The sequence below is a fragment of the Polypterus senegalus genome, chromosome 12 (assembly GCF_016835505.1).
Source record: "Polypterus senegalus isolate Bchr_013 chromosome 12, ASM1683550v1, whole genome shotgun sequence".
In the NCBI taxonomy this organism is placed as follows: Eukaryota; Metazoa; Chordata; class Cladistia; order Polypteriformes; family Polypteridae; genus Polypterus; species Polypterus senegalus.
In genome coordinates this window covers 163,717,619-163,742,130 of record NC_053165.1, presented here as the reverse complement: position 1 = coordinate 163,742,130, position 24,512 = coordinate 163,717,619, and the positions used below count along the sequence as shown (strand labels likewise).

The following is a 24,512-nucleotide window of genomic DNA, read 5'->3' as shown; positions in this document are numbered from 1 at the left end:
GCCTCATTAAGCAACTGGTTGGAGTGAAATTGGTTGGAGTTTGAGGCCCTGACTTAGGTGGTCTTCTGTTGGCTCACTCACCTCACATTTCATTTCTCTTTTGGTGCTATTTAAGGAAATAAATGAAGCAAATCAAAGGAACGATGAAGAAATTCAGGGGGAACAAGTCAATTAAAATGAATTCACAAGAAGTTAATTAGCAAGAGAAACAGGGCACTCATTAAAAAAAGGGTCCGAATGAAAACCTGCAACCACGGTGGTCCTCCAGGACTGGAGTTTGCGACCCCTGCTCTAAAACACACATTGCTGGCAGCTAAGCGGAGGCAACATTCGCTCCAACACGTGTCATAAGGTAGAGCGACTCGAACAGAGAACTGGCTCCCCACTCCTGAGGTCCCGCTTCCCCTCGGCTCGCAGCCTCTTAATTAGATTCACACGAATAAATTGATACCGCAAGCGAACTTTGATACTTAGCGTGATGAGAGAAAAAAACCAACTGGTCAAGCAACTTATAGAAAAAACTATCTGCTCTAAATCCATTAAGTAGTTCTCTCGTGACAGACAGACGCTGGATTTTAAATGTACAGACATATCGTCTTAATTACATACTCGACCATAAAGTGCTCTACTGGGCTAGCAGGATTATGATATTCAGTCGTTTAATGTTCAGAGTTTAAGAAATGACTTTCCTGCTCGTCCTTACTGCCTTTTTGGTGTTTAATTGATAGCTAAATTCCAGCCATCCCTCCATTTCCTTGGCCTGCGTTTCCACTTGAGGGCTACGGGGAGCAGGTGCCTACTGAAGAAGGAGCCAGCAACGACCCTCACAAGGCTCACCCATGCACTCCAGTACACTCATGCTGGCCCAGTTCATCTCTGAATTTCCAGTTCCTGCAGCTTTCCGTGTCTATCCCAGTGGCCTCAGGTTCAACTAACAGAAGGCAATGTGAGAGGAATACAAAGATGACACTGAAAACTGACACAGAGAAGAGGAGCCTGAAGCCAAGTCCTTCAAGTTCGGCGGCAGCAGGCCACTCTGATGAATGTGACATTCCTGGTAAAACTGCTGAGTAAATATCATAACTGAAAGTGGAACTTCTCTTTATTTTCGATGTCAGAAAGAGGAAGTCAATAGCAGCGCAATAAAACAAATCAACTGGCTCCGATAAAAGACACCCTTCTGAAAAGTTAACTCATTTGTGTCACTCGCCTGGAGACGTGTGGCCCAGAGACGCCCTGACTTGGCGTACGGAACCTTTAAACTTGGAGGAAAAGGTAATTCAGACTTTCAAATTCTATTTCTTGAACTAAAAATGAAACTTTAGACTGTCTGCAAATTGGACATAATTGCATGAATTCCTGTTATTAACAGTCATACAAAACATTACAAATTGGGGGTATGGTGGCACAGTGATTAGTGTTGCGAACTCACAGGTCCACAGACTTGGGCTGACATTGTGCACTGTGGTGTCCTCCTTGTGTCCCTCTTGACTTTTCTCCCACGTCTTAAATAGTTCTATTGACTGTAAATTGACTTGATGTTAGTCAGCCTGTCTTGAGCTGCACTGACATCCCATAATTGCTGGTGGATCCATAATTGCTGGCACTCGTTTTCATTAAAACAGACCTCATTCCAGTCTAAGAGTTTCCTGTTTGTTGTGCCCAGACGTCCGTGTCTCTGGTGGGTCTTGTAGGTCTGTTCTTCTTGATTTCTGCTTTCAGACTTTATTTGCCACCTCTGCTTTCCTTCTGGTGATTCCTTGTCAGGATCCTTGTCTTCATCTTCTTCTTCAGCAGCTGTCACATCATCAGCTCCTCTATTTTGATCTTGTCTATTGACAAGTGACATTTCCTAATTCTTGCTGTCCCTCTAGTCAGCTCTGCTCGGTGTTCTTCCAGGAGTCGGCCATTACTTGGCATGGCCCATGTTCTTCCATATGCCTGGGATATCTGAATTTATTCTGAGTGTTCTCTGAACCCCCTTCATCCATGACAGGATCACAGGGAGCAGAAGCCAATCCTGATCAGATCAATTAGATGCCTTTCTTGTTCAGGGTAGACCAGAGGTTCTCTGTGCCAGGTGGTCTGGTGACTGTGGGCTGGCCAGGTCATCTTTCTTGCTGATAAGGCCACGTGAAACACCTCTAAGACCGTTTTAGCAGATGATAACATCGGCACCACTCCTTTGTGCTTTCAGTCCTGTGTGGTTGTAGTGATTGCTGGCTCTCTTTTCTCTCTCTTTTAACAATCCTTCAAGCTTGCCAGCTCTCTCCTGTCTACCATCTCTTCTTCATACGCAGGACTGTTTTTTTAAATCTGTCTTGATGTTCACCTGAAGAGCCAGAACCCTTAAATTCGCGTGGAGACTGACAAACGCTGCTTCTGATGCATTAAGTTGTCTTTGTTTGCGTGACACCTTCTTCAGTCTTCATTATGGCAAATTGGCTAAAACCTTGGACTTTGAAACATAAAACCCACCAGAATCGAATGTTAGCCTTGTAATGCAGACTCTCCGTCCAGGTGGATAGGGTCGAGCACCCGGTAAGCAAAAGATCAAAACTCGGACAGGGCAGGCTGTCCACTCCAGAGAAAAGCTGCCAGGTGAACAACAAATGGAGCCAGCATGGTAGCCCTTTGAGTTAGTAGTATGAAAGGTTGCTTGAAATGGAGAACAAGACTGGGGAGACCGTGGAGCAGAATGAGTTTAGCCGAGTTCTGTTTGTGTTGGGCTTTGGTCATCTTTCTTACTGCACCTTCCAAGAGCATCACGGCAGGAGCCATTTGGGAGCGTCAGTTAGGCAGGTGCAGTTGTGGCAGAAACACGCTGCTCAAAGAAGGCACTCGGAGACCTCAGGAAGTGCCAGCAGAATCAAACTTCATTACGTGATGTACGCGTGGTCTCAGTCCAGATGATTCGAGCAATTAGCACGTTCAGTGAGCTTGCATTCGTTACAATTCTTATCAAACCTTTTACCTCACTCAGTTCATTCATCACTCCTATCTGACTCCAGATTCCCGTGGCCTCGGTCTTTCCTCTAGCTGTCCCACCAGTATTTCCCTTCCTAATGAACACAGCACCCTATCTTATCCTTCAAGGCAACCTGGCAGACCTTCTCCCCTCTTTGGTCCCGTCTCGTTCCTGCCACCATTATCTCTAGGCCTCAGTCCTCGGTCACCACCTGGAGAAGAGGGGGACCTGCTTGTTAGCCCCTCTCTCTACCCACCTGACCCTGAGTCATGAAATATTGGTGGTTTCCAGCTAGCTAAGAAAAATAAAGAATACACAGACACAAGCCTTTTGGTGACTTAACCTTTATTATACTAACGTGCATTAGGATATTCTGTTTACTTTCATACATGCTTATGATTCTCTTTGAATAAATTGTGACGGGCGACCTCGGCCATTACCCGGCAAAGCCACCACCTGGATGAATGGACCAGGGGAGAGATGCATTTGCGAGGCACTACCTCCCCAGGGACGCTAGAGGGCAGCCCTCCTGGGCACCTGTGGCACCACGGATGCCCGCAGAACATGCCGGGACTTGGTGTTTGATACTGCCCTTTTGGGTTCTGTCGGGGGCCACCAGGGGGTGCTGCAGAGCCGTTAAATGGATTTCCACCAAACCTGATGAACCACCTGGTGAACTCCCAGGTGATGAATTAAAGGAGCCATCTCACGCCATTTGGAGAGCCGGAGTCGGGAGGAGGTGGAGAACAAAACTTGTTGGGAGATGAGTGGAGGTGGCAGAGAATGAGAGAAAGAGAGAAGAAAGAAGGAACTGAGCGATATGGCTTGTGTGCTCGATGTACTGTGCTTTGTAGTGGGAGCGAGTGAAAAGCGCCACTTAAATAAAAACGTATGTGGCCTTGGACTTGTGTCCCTGTGCCTGTCTGTGTCTGGGTTTGGGGTGCCGTACGCCCCCGGTATTCCACAATATGTAAATCATCAACTTTATGAATATACTCCTCTATAATGCTTCCAAATAGGCAACCTACTAACTCAGTCTTCATTGTAACTCGGGTTCTAACAGTTTTAAGATTTTACAAGTGCGTGTAGAGAAAAGAGAATGTGATCACTTGAATGCAGAATTTACTGTTTGCCATAAATGGTCACCCATATATTTGACTTTGGCAAACTGGTCCTCATTTTAAAGCACTTTGAGCAATGCTGGGTTAGAATTAGTGGGCACATTAAACTGACAGAGGCATTGAGAAAAAAATGTGGGAGAACCTGAGGGAAAACCACAGGGAGGATGGAGCAACTACTCGAACGTGGGTTTCAGTGTCTGTGAGGCCACCACACTAACTAACCTCTGTGACACGCACAGACTCCGTGTAGAACTTCATCGCTCAAATCTGCTGAGCTACAGAATGAGTAAACTCTAAACTGAATCTAAGAACTCTTGTGTTATTTTATGATTCCAGGAACCACAACTGAACATGTTCCTCTTGATGTTTTTGGTTGCCTCTTCCTGTACAGTTGGTAAGATCAGCATAATTTCAGTTTATTTTAAGAACTCCAGCCTTGTGCTTTTTGCTGAAGGTTCTCCTGGCTCAGTCGAGCTTCTTCTAACTGCTGCTCATGTTGTTGCTGCACACTTTCCACTTTTTAAATCTTTTTCGTATGTCTCTGCTTATGCATGACTCTGTTAAATTGCTTGACCTGAAGATGCCCTAAGTTGGTCCAATCAGCTCCTTAATCCTGCCAGCTCATTTCTGCCACTATGTGGCACTCCGGCCAACACAATTTCATCTTCTTTTGTCTTTTTGGCCATTTCAAGATGGCCACAGTCGTAATGAAGTGAAGTTGAGAACTCTATGCTCTGTTTAGCTCCTCACACTTGTGGTGCGCACTTGCCCTGCCCTCTTACTGCCATCTTCTGTGTTCAGCCAGTTGTGTTAATTTTTTCAAAGTGTTGCTATGCTGACAAAAGCAGGACGTTTTAGGTCTTGGTGTGAGTTCCACGCCTCAAGCTCATTAATGTGCCAAAGGAGCTTCTCGTACCCCCAGGACCATTTCAGAAACATGAAGGGTGAAGTGCAGGTCAGGGGGCCATCTCTCTGCGACACCGAGCTCGGTCATCAACATACAGAACAGTCCATCATTGCGTTACAGACAAGGAAGTCCACCCGGCCCATGTAGGTGGCTAATTAGCAACATTTTAGTGGCCATTGGATTCTCCACTCCAACCTTTTAGTGTGCTCAAGATTCTCAGATCCCTTTGTGTAATGATGTGCTGCTTAGTCTTTTACCTTTAATGCACTCGCCCTTAGTCTCCACTAGGTGTCCTCAAGTACACCATTCTCTATTTAAGTCAGAGAATTCTGCTTGGTCTGCTTTATCGATGAATGTGACGATTTTGAACATTAGGATGAATCTTCTCGATATAATGCTCTTCTGTTACTGTTAATCAAATCGTCAGTCTACGATGTCACACTTATTTGATTTCATTTTCTGTGACTTCACCTGCTGGAGATTAAGTACTGTACAGTACAGTTGTCCTTCTTCAGGCCATATTGTTCCTCACTCTTCATATCTCCATCTTGTTTTCTCCACAATCCCCATGCTGGATTCCTGTCTTCTTGTTCTCTCATCTTCAAATGTCTGTTCCTTTTTGGTAGGTAGTGTGGCCCACTGGTTAAGATGTGAACTTTAAGGTACAAAAGCACAGGTTCGATATCCAACCGTGTGTGATCAGGTGTGAGCCACTACACTTACCAGTTAGTGTCGATGTATGTTAATATTAAACTGACATGTGGAAAGTCCATTAGAAGGGTTTTAATTATGGGAAGTCTCCATATGTAAAAAGTCTATCTGCCTGGAGACAGATGATGTTTTAGAGCCTGCTGGGTTCTGGCTACACTTGCCATTTCCTGGTGGGGACAAACATCATTGAACTGAATGAATGATGGTCTTATCTCTGAAGATTTGGGAAGTTCAGTACAGAAGTCTAATCATCCAAGACTTTGTTTGTTTCCTTGTGTCTTTATGGCCTTTTTGGGTGTGCCACCGTCATAATGAAGCAGTGCTTCTGCATGCCTCTCTTACAGTCGTCCTTCCTGCATAGCCAGTTGTGTTAACTTTTTAAAGTGTTGTTTTGCTAAAAAGGAAGGTTGTTGAGGCTCTTTGCTTATCTAACATGTCTCAAGATCATTAAGTGCAAAAGCAGCTCCTAACACCCCAGTGCCATTTTAGAAACAAGAAAGGGAAGTGCTGGGCAGGAGGCTCAGCTCTCTGCAACACTGAATTCGGTTGTCCGCCCAAACAAACAGGGCATCTCTGTGCTACAAATGAGGGGAGGCCATTCAGTCCTCCAGGCTATCTAGTTGACTAAAATCCCATATTTTAATGGTCATTTGAGCCTCCACTTCAACCTTATAGTTTCTAGTTTCCCTAACCCTAACCCTAACCCTTCTAGTCAGACTGCTTTGTGTAAAGATGTGCTTGTTAGTTTTCATCTTGAATGCACTTTCTCTTACTCTCCACTAGATGTCCTCAAGTATTCTGTCAGTCAGTCAGTCGGTCATCTTCCAACCCGCTATATCCTAACTACAGGGTCACGGGGGTCTGCTGGAGCCAATCCCAGCCAACACAGGGCGCAAGGCAGGAACAAAAACCCAGGCAGGGCGCCAGCCCACCACAGGGCACACCCACCCACACACACACAAAGCACACACTAGGGACAATTTAGGATCACCAATGCACCTAACCTGCATGTCTTTGGACTGTGGGAGGAAACCCATGCAGACACAGGGAGAACATGCAAACGCCACGCAGGGAGGAACTGGGAAGTGAACCCGGGTCTTGTAACTGTGAGACAGCAGCGCTACCCACTGCGCCACCGTGCAGCCCCTCAAGTATTCATTCCATTTAAATCAGTGAATTCTGCTCGGTCATCTTTATCGATGCCTTTAAGAACTCTAGACACACACCAGGATGAAAACCTTTACAAAGACATATCTTCAATATGTCATCTCACATTTATTTGATTTCCATCCCTTTCTTCGGCTGACCTGCTCTAAAGTCCCAGGACTTTCACCTACTGGAGACTAAGTGCTGTACAGGAGATCTTTGTTGTCTTCTCCAGATCATTCATCCTTCATGTCACCATCTTGTTTCTGCCTCTTCTTGTTTTCTGTGTGTGTCCCCATGCCTGAGTCTCATCTGCTTGTTTTCTTCTCTTCAGAGATCTTTTCCTCTTGAGGTAAGCAGTGTGGACCAGAGGGAACTACAAAGCATAAAATGACAGGTTCAATGTTTGACCCCGAGTGAGCCACTGGACCTGCCAGGTAGTGGTGTTGTATGTGAACATTAATTTGATTAGTGGAAAGTCTATTGGAAGGGTTTTAATTATGGGAGGCCATCATAAATGAGAAAGTCTACATACCTGGAGGAAGATAATGTTTGGAGCCTGCTGCTTACATTTAACCAACTTCTGTTGGTGACAAAGGTCATTGAGGTGAACGGCAGTCAGTTGTATGTCTGAAGGTGTGAGGAGGTCAGAGAAGAAGTCTGATCATCCAAGAGCCTAAAAGAGTGTGCTGTAGTGTGGGTCAAGTGGAGTTTAATGGCAAGAAATCAAGTTAACAGCCAAATAAATTTCCTGACCAATGTCTGCCATGGTGTTCATGGGGTCAGTAGAAGGCTTCACCTTGATATGCCATTCGTATTAAAACATTTACAATTCCCAGTTAGAATAGCATTTGCTATGACAATTAACAAATCACAGGGACAAACATTCAAAAAAGTTGGTTTATTTATAAGAGACAAAGAAACAATATTCACTCATGGACAGTTACCTGTATATGTTGCTTTGTCACGATGTAAGTCCAAAAACGGAATCAAAATTCAATGCGATCTTGAAGAAAAAATAATACCAAATATTGTTTTTACTGAAGTTCTAAAATAAAAGGAAACTAATTAAACAGAAACAATTCAAAGAAAAAAAAAATATTGTAAAACTAAATTTGTATATAAAGGAAAACCAAACATGGGGGTTGGCGAGCGAATTGAGCAGGGGGCGTAGTATTTAATAATAATTATAAGAAGAAAATGATAAATGATGACATGTAAAATTGACATGAAAGTGACAGGTCTAGTAGGCCTGGATCCATCCTATTGCTGTCTGTGACCTAACTGGCATTGCTGTTAACCCCAATGGACATGTCCTTACTAGAAAAAAAGTGCCAGAGGTTTTGGATGGGACTGAGCCGTCCTCAGAGACTGCAGTTGTTGCACTGATTAAATACATCTGTAGCGTCAAAGGCATGGAGGCAGAGAAGATCTGACCAGGAATGATAAACATGCTGGATGTTATCGGGTATTTCAACTAATGTGCCACTTCAATGTGGCGTAGAAGGTATAGTCAGGGTCTCATGTCTGGCAGACTGGAGTGGTGGCCCATATTTTTAGGGGTTCTGGTTTGTGAGTAGAAAAGATGTAAAGTACAAAGATATCCAATAAAGAGCCCCTCCAACTTCAGACGGGGTCAGTGGGGCAGAATGTGATGGCAAAGAACAAAGAAAGCTAAGAATGTGAAGAGATGGAGAAGGGAAGTGAAGCACACAGTATGACTGACATTTAGGAATGAGAGCTGGCGAGAATTAGTCACAACTGCAGGATTGTCGGCTGAGCGTTTTGGAGTATTTAGTGTCCTTTTTGCAATTTTTTACTGTTGTGAGTGTTATTAACTGAAGGGAAGAGCAACAGGAGGGTCTTCGTTTGTGTTTTATCCTTGTGAACTGAACCATAAATTTCATAATTTTCATTTTATACATGTTTGTGTTTTATAGGTTTGAGTGGCTGGAGAGTCAATTATAAGGCAAAGTGGATGTGCATCCTGGAGGGATCAACTGTGGAGATTGGTTGTTCATACACAACTTTACCAGATGTTATTATTCACAATGAAATGTGGTTTTATGGTCCTGACAAAGACCAGAGTGATCATAAAGAAGAAACCCTTGTATATCATACACAAAATAAGAACGTGTCCGTCACATACAGAAACCGAGTTGAGTTCTTGGGGAACAAAAACACTGCTTGCTCTGTGAAGATCAGCAATGTAAGCCAAGAGGACAGCGGCTACTACAAGTTTAGAATTGAGGGAACAAGTAGCTGGACTGGAGTGCCAGGAGTCCACTTGATAGTCACAGGTGAGATAGGAAATACTTGTGTGGAGTTTATTGAGGTTGGCGTTGTGGTAAGCAGCACCAGGATGAATGGCTGGAACCTCAACCCAGTCAATGCCAGTGGGGAGTTTGTTTTTTACTTTCTCGTATACAAAGTATAGCGGAAGTATTGTAATCGGCCAAAGATTCGATGTCGAGATTTTGATGAATCTCGACATTTTCAACCTCCCTGACTTTCTTGTATACAAAGTACAGGGAAAATATTGGAATCCTCCAAAAATTCCATTTCGAGATCTTGATGAATCTCAACGTTTTAGACTTCCGTGAGTCCAAAAATATAATTTTTGGAATTATGTCTGAGTGTGTGTTGGTGTGTGTGTGTGTGTATATAAACTTGATAACCTGAGTACACTTTCACTTAGGTCAACCAACTTTTGCATACAAGTATTAGTTACAAAACGTAGATTTCTACCAACTTTTTGGCTATTTCCGTTAACCAGGAGTGGTACTTTACCTTTTTATTCATGCAGCTGCAGAGTCTGATGTATTCAACTTTATTTATATAATAATTTTTCAATATATTATTAATTGGGTGGCACGGTGGCGCAGAGGTAGCACTGCTGCTTCGCAGTTAGGAGACTCGGGTTCGCTTCCTGGGTCCTCCCTGCGTGGAGTTTGCATGTTCTCCCCGTGTCTGCGTGAGTTTCCTCCGGGCGCTCCGGTTTCCTCCCACAATCCAAAGACATGCAGGTTAGGTGGATTGGCGATTCTAAATTGGCCCTAGTGTGTGCTTGGTGTGTGGGTGTGTTTGTGTGTGTCCTGTGGTGGGTTGGCACCCTGCCCGGTATTGGTTCCTGCCTTGTGCCCTGTGTTGGCTGGGATTGGCTCCAGCAGACCCCCGTGACCCTGTATTCGGATTCAGCGGGTTAGAAAATGGATGGATGGATATATTATTAATTTGATTTGATTTGTTTTTGATGGTTCTTTAATGTACATAATATAAAAATATACTCCATGTCTTGCAGTTTTTACTCCTCAAATATCCATCCCCATATCTGAGTGTACGAGACATTCTAGGGGAGACCCCTCACGATGTTTTTAATCCTAAAGAACCTTCATGACATTAACTGCTGACTCAGAGTTAGCCTGGCATAAGTTGGCAAGACGTCTGTCTTAAGATGGACTGCTGTTCTCTTGCTTCGTGCCTTACCACCAATGTTCCTACAAAGACTCCAAATTAAATGGGCTCATTCAACAGATTTATTTATTCATTAGAACATTTGAACAATCTGGACATGAACAGGCAGTTCAGCCTAACAAAGCTCACCAGTCCTATCTACATAATTTTTCCAAAATAACATCAAGTTGAGTTTTGAAGATCACCAGTGTCCTCCTGTCCACCACACCACTTGGTCGCTTATTCCAAGTGTCTGTGGTTCTCTGTGTGAAGAAAAAATTCCTGATGTTTGTGTGAAATTTACCCGTTTCCCACCGTGTCCCCATGTTCTTGATGAACTCATTTTAAAGTCACTGTCCCGGTCTACTGGACTAATTAATTCCATAATTTTAAACTCTTCACTCAGGTCCCCTCTTCATCACTGTAAAGGCTCAGCTCTTTTAATCTTTCCTCATAACTCATCCCCTGTAGCCCTCAGTCAGCTTAGTTGCTCTTCTCTGGACTTTTTCTAGTGCTGCTACGTCTGCTGGGCCTAAAACTGTCCACCGTACTCCAGATGAGGCCTCACCAGTGTGTTATAAAGCTTGAGCAGAGCCTCCTGTGACTTGTACTCCACACATCAAGGCGCTATATAACCTGACATTCTGTTAATGCCTTCTTAACATCTTCTGAACACTGTTGGTTAGTTGACAGAGTCCACTACGACTCCTAAATCCTTCTCATAAGGTCGACTTTTGATTTTCAGACCTCCTATTGTGCATTCAAACCTAAAACTTTTATTCAATTATGATATTTTGTTTGTTTCATAGTAATAATAATAAAATGTCTGTTCCACCAAAGAGGACTTCTGCTATGGATGGTTTGCACTTTTAGTGTGTAAAAGGACCCCGACATGGTGGTCTTCTTCTTAGCTGATTCTTCTCAACGCCATCCCCCCGACCACAGGATGAGGTTATTATGTTATGGTGGTCACTTCTGTTGGTCTGCTGACCATTTTGGTGCCACACAGTGGATGGATTTTACCACCACTTGGATTTCAGTTTTTCTTTTAGCTTTTCTATCCATTGAAACTGGACGCTAAAGACTATCATTAAAGAGAGTTAAGGTGTGATGTTTAACAAATAAATGGAAATAAATCCACATGAGAGCAGACACTGAATGGCTTTTTTGTTCTTTTTCTTTCCTAAAGGTGTAACAGTTGAAGCAACGGCAGAGAAGGTGAAAGAAAATGAGTCGGTGACTCTGACTTGTAAAATAAACTGCAGTCTCCCGGGTGTCCCAATGTCTTGGTACAGAAATGGACAACAATTACAAGAAACCTCAGGGAGGCTGAAAATTGAAAGAGCCTCCGATGCCAGTTACTGGTGTCGGGTCAATGACTTGGCCTCCCCAGAATTTCTCCTGAATGTCGAGTGTGAGTCGTATTTCGAGCGTTTTTAACATAGTGAGGTGTGCAGCCAAAGGCTACGAGAATCTCTGACGCTGTTGAAAACGGATCAGTCAAAGAGAAATGGGGAAGTAGAAATGAAAAAAGAAAATGCTGGAAAACTGAGCGGCTTTTTCCTTCATAATACAAAAAGTGTGTTAATTGGGATGCAGCTTGATTGATTTGTTCAGTGTTCCCTACTACTTTCCTAACGATTTTACCGAATCAACTGAATTAGTTACCCTGATATTATTGTCTCAAGATGTCAGCTCAAGACAGAGTCACTTGTCTTTATTTGCAGTCGGCTCTTCCATTTGTGTCTTCTTCGGCAGCTTTAGCTTTCCCTGGCAGTTGGCATGAAACCTGAGTGACAGTGCAGAGCTTAGAAGGTCACAGCTGAGGCCTGGGTCATCTGAGATTGAGGAAGGAGCACAGGGAGAACACACCAGGTCCACACACAAGACACGACATATAGATATCAAGCTGGGGCCTAGCAGATCACTAGCTGTCATGACACTGTGCCAGCCATTGTGTAACCATTATGAAAGGGAATGTAATAAAAGTACAATTCATGACAAATTAAAAGTAGAAAAGACTGAGTCTTCAGCTCTCCTTCTCACTCACCTGTTATCTCGTCCTTCTGTATTTCAGACACCCCCAGGAATGTGGTCATCGCAGGACAGGCCAATATGAGTATAGAAGAAGGGACATCATTGACTTTAAACTGCACAGCCTTGGCAAACCCACCCAGCAGCTACAGCTGGCTCAAGGAGAACAGCAGCCATGTAGGATCAGGAGAACAGCTGCACATCAGCAGTGTTAACACAAGTCATGCTGGGTCTTATTACTGTGAAGCCACCAACATCCACGGGATGACCAGGTCTGCAGCGGTCAACCTGACAGTAAACGTTAAGCATCTAGAGGGTAAGAGAACCAGAAATATAATTGAGAGAAAAATGTCTGCATTTGCAGCAGAAAGCCGACAGAGAAAGATCAAAGTTCTGTCCATGGAGGGCCCCTCTGGTTTCTTCGGGAGGATCCAACTGATTCGATTTCTTGCATATGAACTTCTTCTTTTCTCAACTGAATTCCCACTGACCCCCACAATCTGTGCTTTACTCTTACGCCTTCATGATCTGTCAAAAGTCCCTCATGTCTGTAGGAGAGATGCGGTGGCACATCCCAGCGGGTTCCTCACAGAGCAGCACCTTCACCATCGGTCACGTCCAGGTCTGGTCATTTAGATGGCGTGAGTTTTAGATAAAGATTTTAGATCGGAAACAGACATGCAATATCGACATTGAATGGACTTTTACATAAGGATGTCATTCTGCAGTCAAAATTTTGATACACACTGTGGCGGGGTACAGAAATAAGCAGTCACAAAACAGAAATTCGGGTCGTCCCGTTTAATAAGGGAAAGTCCAACCAAATTATGCCCCTTGGCTTCAATAAGCAGCCCATGGGGGCAAATAAACAACACAAGTAACTTGTCTCTTTGCTGTGGGAATGAGGGTCACCTTCCGGCGGTTCACTCAGTTCGCCAAAGGGGTCTCCTTATGAGCAGCCGGGCTTCTTATATCATGTGAACCAGAAGGGGTGGGGCTTAGTGGGCGTGATCTTGGTGCTGCGCTTTTATTTTTTAAATTTATTTATTAGTCATTTTAAACACGAATTGTGAATTTCATAACAAGGAGAAGCACAGCACTGATGCCATAGTGTTGCTTTGTATCAATGTGTTTATTGGTGAACCGCGGACGAGTGCACTCTGCTTTATTTCCGAATCTTGGGGCTCGTTCTCAGAGTTCTGGCGATGCGTGTCAGATACGAGTGCAAGAAAAGGTTCCCCAGAATCGCTGAGCAAAGCGATGAATTTAATTAACTCCAAATTCCTCATTACGTGTTTGCATCTGCTATAAATGTGGTCCTTCATGGCTTACATCTGCTGTAGCGAGGATTCACCAATGACACCACAGTACTCGTTAGAGCCCGCCCTCCCAACTTTGATGAGCGAAAGTGACAGCTTTCATTGCTGGCCTTGCTTTGTGTTTTCTTGCCGTGTCACCATCATAATAATTAAATTAATGCATAAATAAATCAGAAACAAAAATAAATATTTCATGCCACATTTTATTATTTATACTCACATTTGTGTTGCTATTATTGCCACACTTGAGTTATTTGTGCATTTATTTATTTATATAATTTTGCTCACATTTTGCCCTTTTGAGTGCCTTTTGTTGTTCCTTTTTTGTTTAAATAAATGTTCCTTCATTTCAAAGAGAATCATTGCTGAATTTCGCCCACAAACTGGAGTTCAGTTCGGTTTGTCTCTCTCGTGCGAGGTGAACCAGGATGAACCTCATCAATGAAGGACCAGGCCTGCTTGTGTAGCTTCATTTGGAGGCCTCGTCCCCCATTTTGTCACATCTGTGACTCCATTTCATGACTGGTCTCATTGGATTTCTCTTTTCTCTTTTCCAGACATGTCCCTGCATTACGTCTTATATGCCTCACTGATCATTATTGTTCTAGCAGGATTCGCTTTGGCACTTTTCATCTTCTCAAGGTAAGGTGCTCCTTGGTTAAATTACATTAGGTATTAAAAAATAAAACGGACGACTAATTCAGATTTGCACTGGAAACGCGGTTGCCTGGCTGCGTTGACTCCACTGATCTCCACTCATTCTCAGACGTGTCATTCATTTAAGCAAACACAAGAGGGCAGTGTTTAAACTGCACATAAGATCATTGAAGCCCACAACGCAGAAGAGATGACTTCACTGAAAATGAAATGCGCTTAAGGTGGGAGTATTTCTAGCAAAAAAAAAAAACAGATAAAATATATGACATAAAGTTGATGAGCAGTCAATGGATTTTAAAGCTGCAGTGTTTGTTTATTTACTTCATCAAGAAGGCGACTCTCACAGTTTGATTTTTTAAAATGTTTTTGTAACAACGAGTCACAGTCCAACATTACAATGAAAATCCAGGTACTACTGCGTTACCAGAGGACATAATGCACGCGTTTTTATAGCACTGTACAAAATTACGAAGAACGCAGGACTTGTGGTGACTCAGAGGCTTTTGTAGGCAGCAGAGCCCACCTCAAGTGACGTCAAGATGTCATCGGCTGATGTGCTGCTGTTGGCTGTGAGGGGTCTTTAGGTCTTCTTTCTGAAACGTAAGGTGAGTTTCTACACAGCACTGGGCGCTGAGCAGGACGCCATTCACACGCCGTGGGGGGAGATAACTATGTGATCCCCTGCTGAATTTGTACGTTTGCTCACTTACAAAGAAAGGAACTGTCTTTCATTTTGATGGTAATTTCAATTTAGAGAGACAGAATATCAACCAAAAATCTGGAAAAAAACACATGACATAAAAGTTATAAATTGATTGGCAGGCCATTGAGAGAAATAGGATTTGATCTCCGACAACCCAGAATCCTGGCTCCTACAGATTGGCAGTGTGCCCATGTGGCCCACAGATTACAATCAATCACAGATACTCCTGATCTCAGCTCGTGATGTGAGTAAAGCACACCTGTCCACAGAATCAATGTCTTCCCTTCCAACCTCTCCACCACCGTGGGCAACACCAAAGAGCTGTCAAAGGACGTCAGGGTCAAGGTCTTCATTTTCTAGTGAACATCTAGGCCTCTGGAGCAGGGGGATCTTGCGGGCGCTGCAAGATGGCAATTCATTATGGCGTAGCATGTTACCAATGGTGTTCTTGGTGACTGTGGTGGTCTCAACTGCCCTCAGATCATTAACAAGCTCCACCCGTGTAGTTTTGGGCTGATCCCTCACCTTTCTCTTGATCATTCTCACCCTATAGGGCAAGATTGTGCATGGAGGTCCAGACCAAGGGCTATCGATGGTCATTTTATATTTCCTCTATTTTCAAATAATCACACCAACAGTTCGCCTTCACCTTCTCACCAAGCTTCTTGTTGCCGGTCTTGTAGCCCATTCCAGGTTTGTCCCTTGATGTTCTTCAACAGCTCTTTGGTCTTCTACATGGGGGTAGAAAGGTTGGAATGGAAGACATTGATTCTGTGGACAGGTGGGCTTTATACACATCGTGAGTTGAGATCAGGAGTATCTGGAATTGATTGATTGATTGATTGTAAACTGTGTGCCACCTGGGCACACTGCCAATCTGTGAGCCAGAATTCTGGGTTTGTAGGGGTTCCAATCCTATTTCTTTCAATGGCCTGCCAATCAATTTATAACTTTCATGTAATTTGTTTTTTCTGGATTTTTGGATGATATTCTGTCTCTCTTCTTTAAAATGAAACTACCATCAAAATGAGCAAACTTACAAATTCAGGAAGGGGTCAAACACTTCTTTCCCCCATTGTATTTTTTTTTTTTTTGTGGCTCGTCTCCAGCAGACCAACACAGGACCTCACATTTGTTTGCCTCTTCGTTCTCCACAAGTCGCCACACTAATTTCCACTCGGTCACAAAATGTCAGAGTTCAGCAAAATGACTCCTGAGGTTTTACTTGTAGAGTTTTGTGTCACGTTTGCAACGCGGATATTTTTGCAGTTTTGTCTTTTAGATTCACAGAGCACTGGATGAATCAAGTTAACCCACAGAAAGTTTAAAAAATATTTCCATATTTTTGTTCTTAAATTTTGTGCAAACAATAAACTTAGGTCCACATGACATCTTCTATTTTTTTTTTTGTTTGTTTTTTCTGTCCACCCTGGCCATCGGACTTTACTTATTCTATGTTAATTAATGTTGACTTATGTTTATTTTTTATTGTGTCTTCTATTTTTCTATTAATTTTGTAAAGCACTTTGAGCTACATTTTTTGTATGAATATGTGCTATATAAATAAATGTTGATTGATTGATTGATTCTAATATTGTCCTCCATCTGAAGGCCCTAAACAAATACAATTGTTTAAATGTTTAGAGTGGAGAAGAGCAGATGGACCGACCGGCTGAGGGTCACTCACTGGGTCACGTTGGTGGGTCCGTTAATAGTTGAGCCCCTAAGTCACACTCATCCTTGGATCAAGCAGCTCTAATATAATAATGGCTGGTGTGCTTATTAAACCTTCTCTGCATTTCTTTTTGTTTGACAGAAAAAGAGCCAAGAAGACAAATCAGCAAAACACAGCAAGCAAAATGGTATGCGTTTATATTATTTGACTTTGATTCACACAAACATGGAGAGAAAATGCAAACTGCACTTCAAACACGAGGCTCCTTACCACCCTGTGATGCCACAAGGGGGCGCATCAGCACCCCAAAAAACCAGACAAAGTCACAACCACAGCAGCCCCAATTCAATGACAGTGTATTCGATTAGTACTCGGGTGTTGTACCCTGTTAGCCATCATGAATGTAGTGAGAAGTCAAGCAAATGACCCCTTTTATTGGCTAACTAAAAGATTACAATATGCAACCTTTTGAGGCCACTCAGGCCCCTTCAGGCAAACAATAACTTCTGCACAATCATATTGTCCTTCCAAGGTTGCTGGGATAAAAACCTCAGTGTAGTTGCTGCCGCAGCATCCTCCTGTGCCCATGCCCTGGCAATGCATGAGAATATCAAAAGCTGTCCTTCATTTATCTTGGCCTTCTGATCCCTCACACATCGAAAGTTTACAAAGTGTGTTTGCTGCCTTGAGGTGGACTGTGATGATCCAGTGCCACTTCCTAGCTTGAGTCCGACACTCCTGGAATAGCACCATGTGCCCAAAATGAAGAAAGTGCATTTGAAACCACAAAGGTGGATGGTGCAGAAGTGCATGGACTTGTTACTTCATGACCCTCCATTTATCAGTAGATAGGTAGAGAGCTCAGCTCTAACTCCTCAGTTCCTTTGTTTGCAGTAATCAGGCAGGCCCATTTGTCATGAATCAGGTGTTTAAATTGTGACATGTGGGCATTCGTCAGGCATAGTTGAACAAGCCGATGGGTCATAGCAGAAGACTGGCATTAGTAAAATCCAGTATGGTGTCAGAGAGCTATCCTCAAGGGATGCCATCAGCAGTTGGCAGGAAGACCCAAGTGAACTGAACCATAGAATGAAAAGCACAGTCCATCAAAAAGAGGACCGGCAGGTCCACATAGAAATCTCCAAGATGATGACGCAAAGTGCAAGCTGATGGGTCCAAGAGAGCAAACTAAGACTGTAGAGAAGGTTTTACAAAACTAGAAGTCTCTGACTTTGTGTGTCTTTCAGTTCTGACTACAAGAACTAAATCAAAGATGGTGGCTCTGAGAGTCAGCCATATCAACCTGTGTGCCATCCTGCAGCACTGTATTATATTATATATTATATTATATTATATTATATTATATTATATTATATTATATCTATACTAATAAAAGGCAAAGCCCTCACTCACTCACTCACTGACTCATCACTAATTCTCCAACTTCCCGTGTGGGTGGAAGGCTGAAATTTGGCAGGTTCATTCCTTACAGCTTCCTTACAAAAGTTGGGCAGGTTTTATATCGAAATTCTACGCGTAATGGTCATAACTGGAAGCTGTTTTTCTTCATTTACTGTAATGGAGATGAGCTTGAACGCCGTGGGGGCGGAGTTTCGTGTGACATCATCACGCCTCCCACGTAATCACGCAGTACATAGAAAATCAGGAAGACCTCCAAAAAGCGCTGAAGAAAACATGCATTATATAATTGAGAAGGCAGCGAAACAATAAGAAGCGAGCGAGTGACATATACAACCATATTCATGAGTTCTGCTACTTTCGGAAACAAAGCACGATGTAAACCTACACTTTAAATTAAGTTCATAGACAGGCTGCCGCTGGCGTTTGTAATTTAGTGCCTGCCCATATAAGGCCGTCCGTCAGGGCAATCCAATAGCAAACTGCCACGGGTAAATATTCACGGGTGAAGGACTGTGCTTATGGAGAGGAAGATGAGATGGTCAGCGTGGTGTTTGGCACAAACTCAGCGAAACTGCGAGAGAAACTTTTAAGTGCCAGGTCTTAGCTAACATTAAATACAGCCATGGACATAGCACGAGATGGCACCAGCACAGCTGGGAAACTTCGATGCATGTACACCGAGTGGCTCACGTGAACTGACGCAGTGCACAGATAAAAGGCAACAGTTCCAAAGAGCTGAACAAAACCGAATTACACAATTGAAAAGGCAGCAAAAAATATGAAGCGTCTGATACATACAAGCATATTCATAAATGCAGCTACTGTGGAAACAAAACACACGTTGGAAAAAGTCAATGTCCCGCTAAAGGAAGACAGTGTAAAAAAAACCCGTGCATGCAGTGTGTCAGGTCTCAGATAAAGAGGAAGACGAGCTGTTTATTGATGCAGTAAGAAACGAATCGATGAATGAAACCTGTCATCTTTACAACGATTGACAAACACGGAATGTAACTTGAACACAACACATCCTACAAATACGAACCTGATTGAAAGAAATAATGAGAATCAAATCCTTGATGACAGCAACACTCAGTAACACTCACAAAACAAATACTGTATATTGACAGTCATGTTACGTTATTTTTAAAATGTTCCCTTTTCTTTTTCTAGCTTTTTTAACACACTACTTCTCCGCTGCGATACGCGGGTATATATATATGTATATATATATCCCGATCTACATACTCGAATAATAGATACTTTATTCGCCATCAATGATTGTTTTGGTAAAGCCATACTCAGTGTATTCATTAGATGAACGGTAAAAAAGTAACAGCGAGGGAGGATGACTTATTGAGGCATGCAGGCTGTAGTCGCGTCAACTCTATCTGAATTGCGATCACATTTGAAAAATATATCTTTTCAAGTTCTATTTAGTCCATATGTGTCAAACTCAAGGGGCGGGCCACATCCGGCCGGCGTGTAATTATATCCGGCCCGCGAGATCATTTTATATACTGTATTATTGTTATTAAAGCCCGGGTATATGAAGTGCTGGTAACACAATAAACTACAGATCCCATAATGCAGCGCTTCAGCTGCCTTGCCAACACTTACCGCGTTAATCAAGTCTACCTTATGATGCTGCAAGTTATTGCGAAGCTAGCTCACACGATGCTGAAGAGAAAAGTTGATTTTGAAAATAGAGCCTTTAAAAACCGATGGGAGGCTGAGTATATGTTTACTGAACCCGTGTGTCTCATTTGTGGAGCTAATGTGGCTGTAATTACAGAATTTAATCTAAGACGGCACTATGAGACAAAACATCAGGGAGTTCTGTGTTGTGGAGATTCTCAGGATGGATTGCAGGTGCTCATCAGTGAGGCTGAAAGACCTGAATGCAATGCAGAAGATACAGAAAGCAGAAGAATTAAATAAGAATCTGACACTTCAGCGGACGTTTTTACCGTGCACAATCACAAAGTGATTTCAAGTGAAGCTGCTTTTATGGGAGACACAAATGCACCAGTACAAATTTCCCTGTTGCCAAGTAATGTTAAACCAAGTCGTCACTACGGTGTTCCCAAATACGCACTTTGCTGATAAACTGAGCGCACTGAGTTTGCACAGTGCTTCGGTGACTTTGAAGAACAAAAAAAGTCCGTCTACATGCGGCTCGAACCTTGTGCATGTTTGGTAGCACATATCTGTGTGAGAAGCTCTTCTCAGTGATAAAGACTAACAAAACAGCACACAGGAGTCGCCTCACTGATGAGCACCTGCAATCCATCCTGAGAATCTCCACAACACAGAACCTCACAGCAAACAGAAACGAACCTGTGGCCAAAAAAAGATGCCAGGCGTCCAGCTCTAAAATGACATCTGAGCAAAGACAACTGAATGATTTGATTTGTTATTGCTGAAAGGAACACATTTGATTTATATTTCCAGGTTTTGTTATGCAGCATGTTCATATTTGAATTTGTATAATTTTGAAAGGATATATTTTTATGGAGAGCAAAATCTTTTGGGATATTTAAAATCTAAGTTTATTTTTTATATAAATTTACATAAGAGTAAAGAAATTTGAATGTTTGTTCTTTTAAGTTATTTAAGGTTTGAGTTGATTTATTCACGAATAATATTCCTGTCTGTTTTACCATTCCTACCAAAGATATTTCTGTCGACTAAATAAAAATTCCTTCTATTTAAAATTTAAATAGAACTTGAACAAATACGATAGTTCATAATATCCACGCAGACTTGCACGTAAGAGCGGGAGTTATCCGTTTTAACAAGCAGCGTATTGCACTGATACGAAATAGCTGTGTGTGTATATATGTAGATATGTATGTATATGTATATATATGTTTATATATGTGTGTGTGTATATGTGTGTGTATGTATGTATGTATGTGTGTATGTATATGTATGTGTATATATGTAGATATATATATATGTATGTATATATGTGTATGTGTATATATGTGTATATGTATATATATGTATATATATATGTTTATGTGTGTGTGTGTAAATATATATATATATATATATTTATATATATATATATATATTTATATATATATATATATATATATATATATATATATATATATATATGACAGCAACACTCATCACTCACAACAGTGACAAAACAATTACATTGACAATCATGTTACGTTATTTTCAAAATGTTTCCTTTTCTTTTTCATTGCTTCTTCAACACACTACTTCTCCGCTGCGAAGCGCGGGTATTTTGCTATTATATTATATTATACTAACTGTGTAAACCTGTACTGTAAAAAGCCCGGGCTCCTAGAAACCTTGGATTCTGGCACTTCAATCAATTAATCACATCATTTGTGCATTAGCGGCTAAGCGAAGTTCTCATTCCTCAAAGGTTTTGTTTTGCCGATGTGCTTGCCTCGCTTGTGCATTACCGGCTATGTGAGTTTCTCTTAACTCTGCAGTTTCGCTTAGGGCGATGTGCTTGCCCTCTGTTGTCTATCACCAACTAAGCGAGTTTCTCTCTCTTTGGAGGTTTCGTTTTGCCGATGTGCTCGCCTCTCTTGTGTGTTAGCAGCTAAGCGAGTTTCTCTTTTCTCGGTGGTTTCACTTTGGCGACATATTCGATTTCTTTCAGCTTCATGCTGTAGCTTCGCACTTCCAGGCCGGACAGAGAGACACACACACTTCCATGCGTAGATGTTTATATATTATATTATATTATATTATATTATATTATATTATATTATATTATATTATATTATATTATATTATATTATATTATACTTCCATCCATTAAGAATTATCTTAATGCAGTTCATGAGTGTATGCTGGTGGCCTGTTCATCTACAACTCTGACTTGGATAAGCAGTTCTGAAAGAAGGTTGACTCGTCAATCTTTTTTCTCTTATGTTATGCTGCTTCTTAAAAGAGAATAATAAATAGGTGGCTGGAGTTCTTGATTATTCTATTATTATTCCCATTACATTCCCTTTGATGATTTCCTGCTGTCCTGCTTGCAGACGTCTTCATGCTGTCAGTCCCCAATGCTCAATAAGACCAGTAAAGAGTGTTGAAGAATGTAAAGAAGTGACAGTCTGGTCGGCCTGTCTGATACAATGTGGAATTTCTCTTTATTATTTTATTAATTATAGACAAGAAATAATGAGCTGTGCTTTTGCTTTTCAACGTTTTTACCAATTTGCTCTTCTCTCATTACAGACTGAAGGCATAGACAGTTGCGACGATCACACCTATGCAACTCTGGATCGGATTGAGATTCCTTCAGATTATGAAAAAATCCTGAAAAAGCAATGAAGAAAATGTCTGTGTAATGAATAAATATGCTGTTTAGAAAATGTAAATATAATGAAATAACAAGAAAGAACATTAAATCAAATTCACAGATTCACTTATTTCAATTTAGGGTTGCAGGAGCCAATCCCAGCATTCACAAGGCAAGAAAGATAAATTTACCAAAAAAATCTTCCTTTTGAAATAAAGTTCAGACAGTCCATCTTCATTTAGTTCAGCTTAGATCAGCAGGCTTTATGATGTTTTGTGTTTGCTATCTCCAAATGTAAAGTCAGCGGTGGCTGATTTATGTGACTTTAGATTGTTATGTCACTGGGTTTATTCCGAGTTCGTATTTATTTTCTGTATTTGTGATGTTTTTGTCAACTTTAAATTATTATTTTCCATATTTCTTGGTAATTTCTGTTGGTTTGGTGTGTCAGTCTATCCCTTGTGTCCTGTGGGTGGTGCCCTAGGAGGCGGGGCCACCCTGACATCACCACTTCTGAGACCTCCCCTGCCTCTTTAAGGACCAGACACCAGGATCTCAGGATGCTGCACTGACTTCTGCTGGCGTCGATTGTAAATATTGTTTGTTTCCTTTTGAATTTCTGGTTTTTGTTCTTGTTTTTTTCTTTATTTTTTGGATTTTGGTTTTGGATTACATTTTCGGATTATTTCACCTAAGATTACCTTTTACAGCACTTTTTTTTGCACTTTGAGTATTTTGTCATATTGTTCTTATATTTTAATAAATATCCTCATTTAAAGAGATTCATTATGTGGACTGTCTCTTCTAGTCACAGGTGTGTTACCGTTTTCCATTCCCCTAGAGTGGCACATAAGATATTCTGAAACTTTAAAAGCCGGTTTTCCCCTTTTTTGGGCCTGTTTAGGCCACAGCCTCAGGTAGTCTTGGTGGACCTGGCTGGGTCAAGGTGAGACTCTTTTGGACTAACTGGTGGAGATGCAGTCCTGTTCCGGAGGCTTATCTGAAGACTTTACGCCCTTCACACTATGGTCTTGACTCCAAATCAGGACGTGTGTCATGACAGGTGTCATTTTTGATTCCTCTCTTTCTTATTCCACCCACATAAATCACATTAAGAAACTTGCTTACTTACTTTCACCTCTGTAACATATCCCGTGTTTGCTCCTTCCTCTCCTTTTCACTTGTCCCTGCTTTTATCAGATCCTGCATCGATTATTGTAACTCCCTACTGGCAGGTGTCCCTTCTAATCTTATATCACAGCTCCAGCTTATTCAAAACTCGGCTGCAAGAGTCCTGACTCAAACCAGCAGCAGCGAGCACATCACACTCATCCTACTCCATCTTCGCTGGCTCTCTGTGTCTTACAGAATCAAATATAAAATCCTACTAATAACCTACAATGCCTTAAACGACCGGCACCAAACTACATCAGCGACCTTCTCCATCACTCTGATTCAGGCCATCTTGTTGTGCCCCACACTAATCTACACTCCATGGGTGACAGCAGGGCCTTCAGCTGTATAGCGAGTGCCCAGACTCTGGAATGACCTCCCGAAATGAATCAGGTCAGCTGACTCCATGAATTCTTTAAAAAAAACAACTCCAAACTCATCTGTTCAGGAAGGCTTTTAGCTCTACCTGACTTTATTACCCTTCTCTCAGTTTATTACCCATCTCTCCCTGTGTGTGTGTGCGAGAGCATCAATTACGTTGTCTGTTAGGCTTTTTCTCTGAATTTACTATCTTACTCTTTTTGATTTATTTATCTGGTTTAGTACAATGCTATACACTGTATACCCTGCTGTTCTCTGTTAAACTCTGTCAAGTGCCTTGAGCATGGGAAAGGCGCTATAGAAATAAAATGTATTATTATTATTAATATTATTATTATGATTATTATTATTATTATTATTATTATTATTATTATGATTATTATTATTATTATTATTATTATTATTATTATTATTATTAGGCGTCTTCCAGGCCTTCACTGTCTTATAGCGTGATCGCTCTCATTCTCCCTCATTGGTCGTAATGCTATTGCTAATAACATCCACCTCAGCTATGACCTCATTTACTACAAATGTCCATCGCCTGTAAG

At 41.8% G+C, this 24,512-nt stretch overlaps 1 protein-coding gene across 1 annotated transcript; it reads left to right on the top strand.

The window, feature by feature from the left end:
* The first annotated feature begins 1,162 nt into the window (after positions 1 to 1,162).
* On the top strand, positions 1,163 to 23,098 carry LOC120540120 (B-cell receptor CD22-like). The gene is made up of 8 exons (XM_039770614.1): positions 1,163 to 1,275; positions 4,426 to 4,483; positions 8,794 to 9,153; positions 11,496 to 11,720; positions 12,384 to 12,656; positions 14,217 to 14,301; positions 16,836 to 16,881; positions 22,347 to 23,098. The coding sequence occupies exons 2-8, from the start codon at positions 4,441 to 4,443 to the stop codon at positions 22,440 to 22,442; spliced, it is 1,128 nt and encodes a 375-aa protein (XP_039626548.1). The 5' UTR covers positions 1,163 to 1,275; positions 4,426 to 4,440; the 3' UTR covers positions 22,443 to 23,098.
* The last annotated feature ends 1,414 nt before the right edge of the window (positions 23,099 to 24,512 follow it).

Coding starts and splice junctions, on each gene's coding strand:
- LOC120540120 (XM_039770614.1), top strand. CDS start 4,441: ATGTTCCTCTTGATGTTTTTGGTTGCCTCTTCCTGTACAGTTG. Junction 9,154..11,495: donor AGTCCACTTGATAGTCACAG/GTGAGATAGGAA, acceptor TCTTTCCTAAAG/GTGTAACAGTTGAAGCAACG. Junction 16,882..22,346: donor AAAACACAGCAAGCAAAATG/GTATGCGTTTAT, acceptor CTCTCATTACAG/ACTGAAGGCATAGACAGTTG.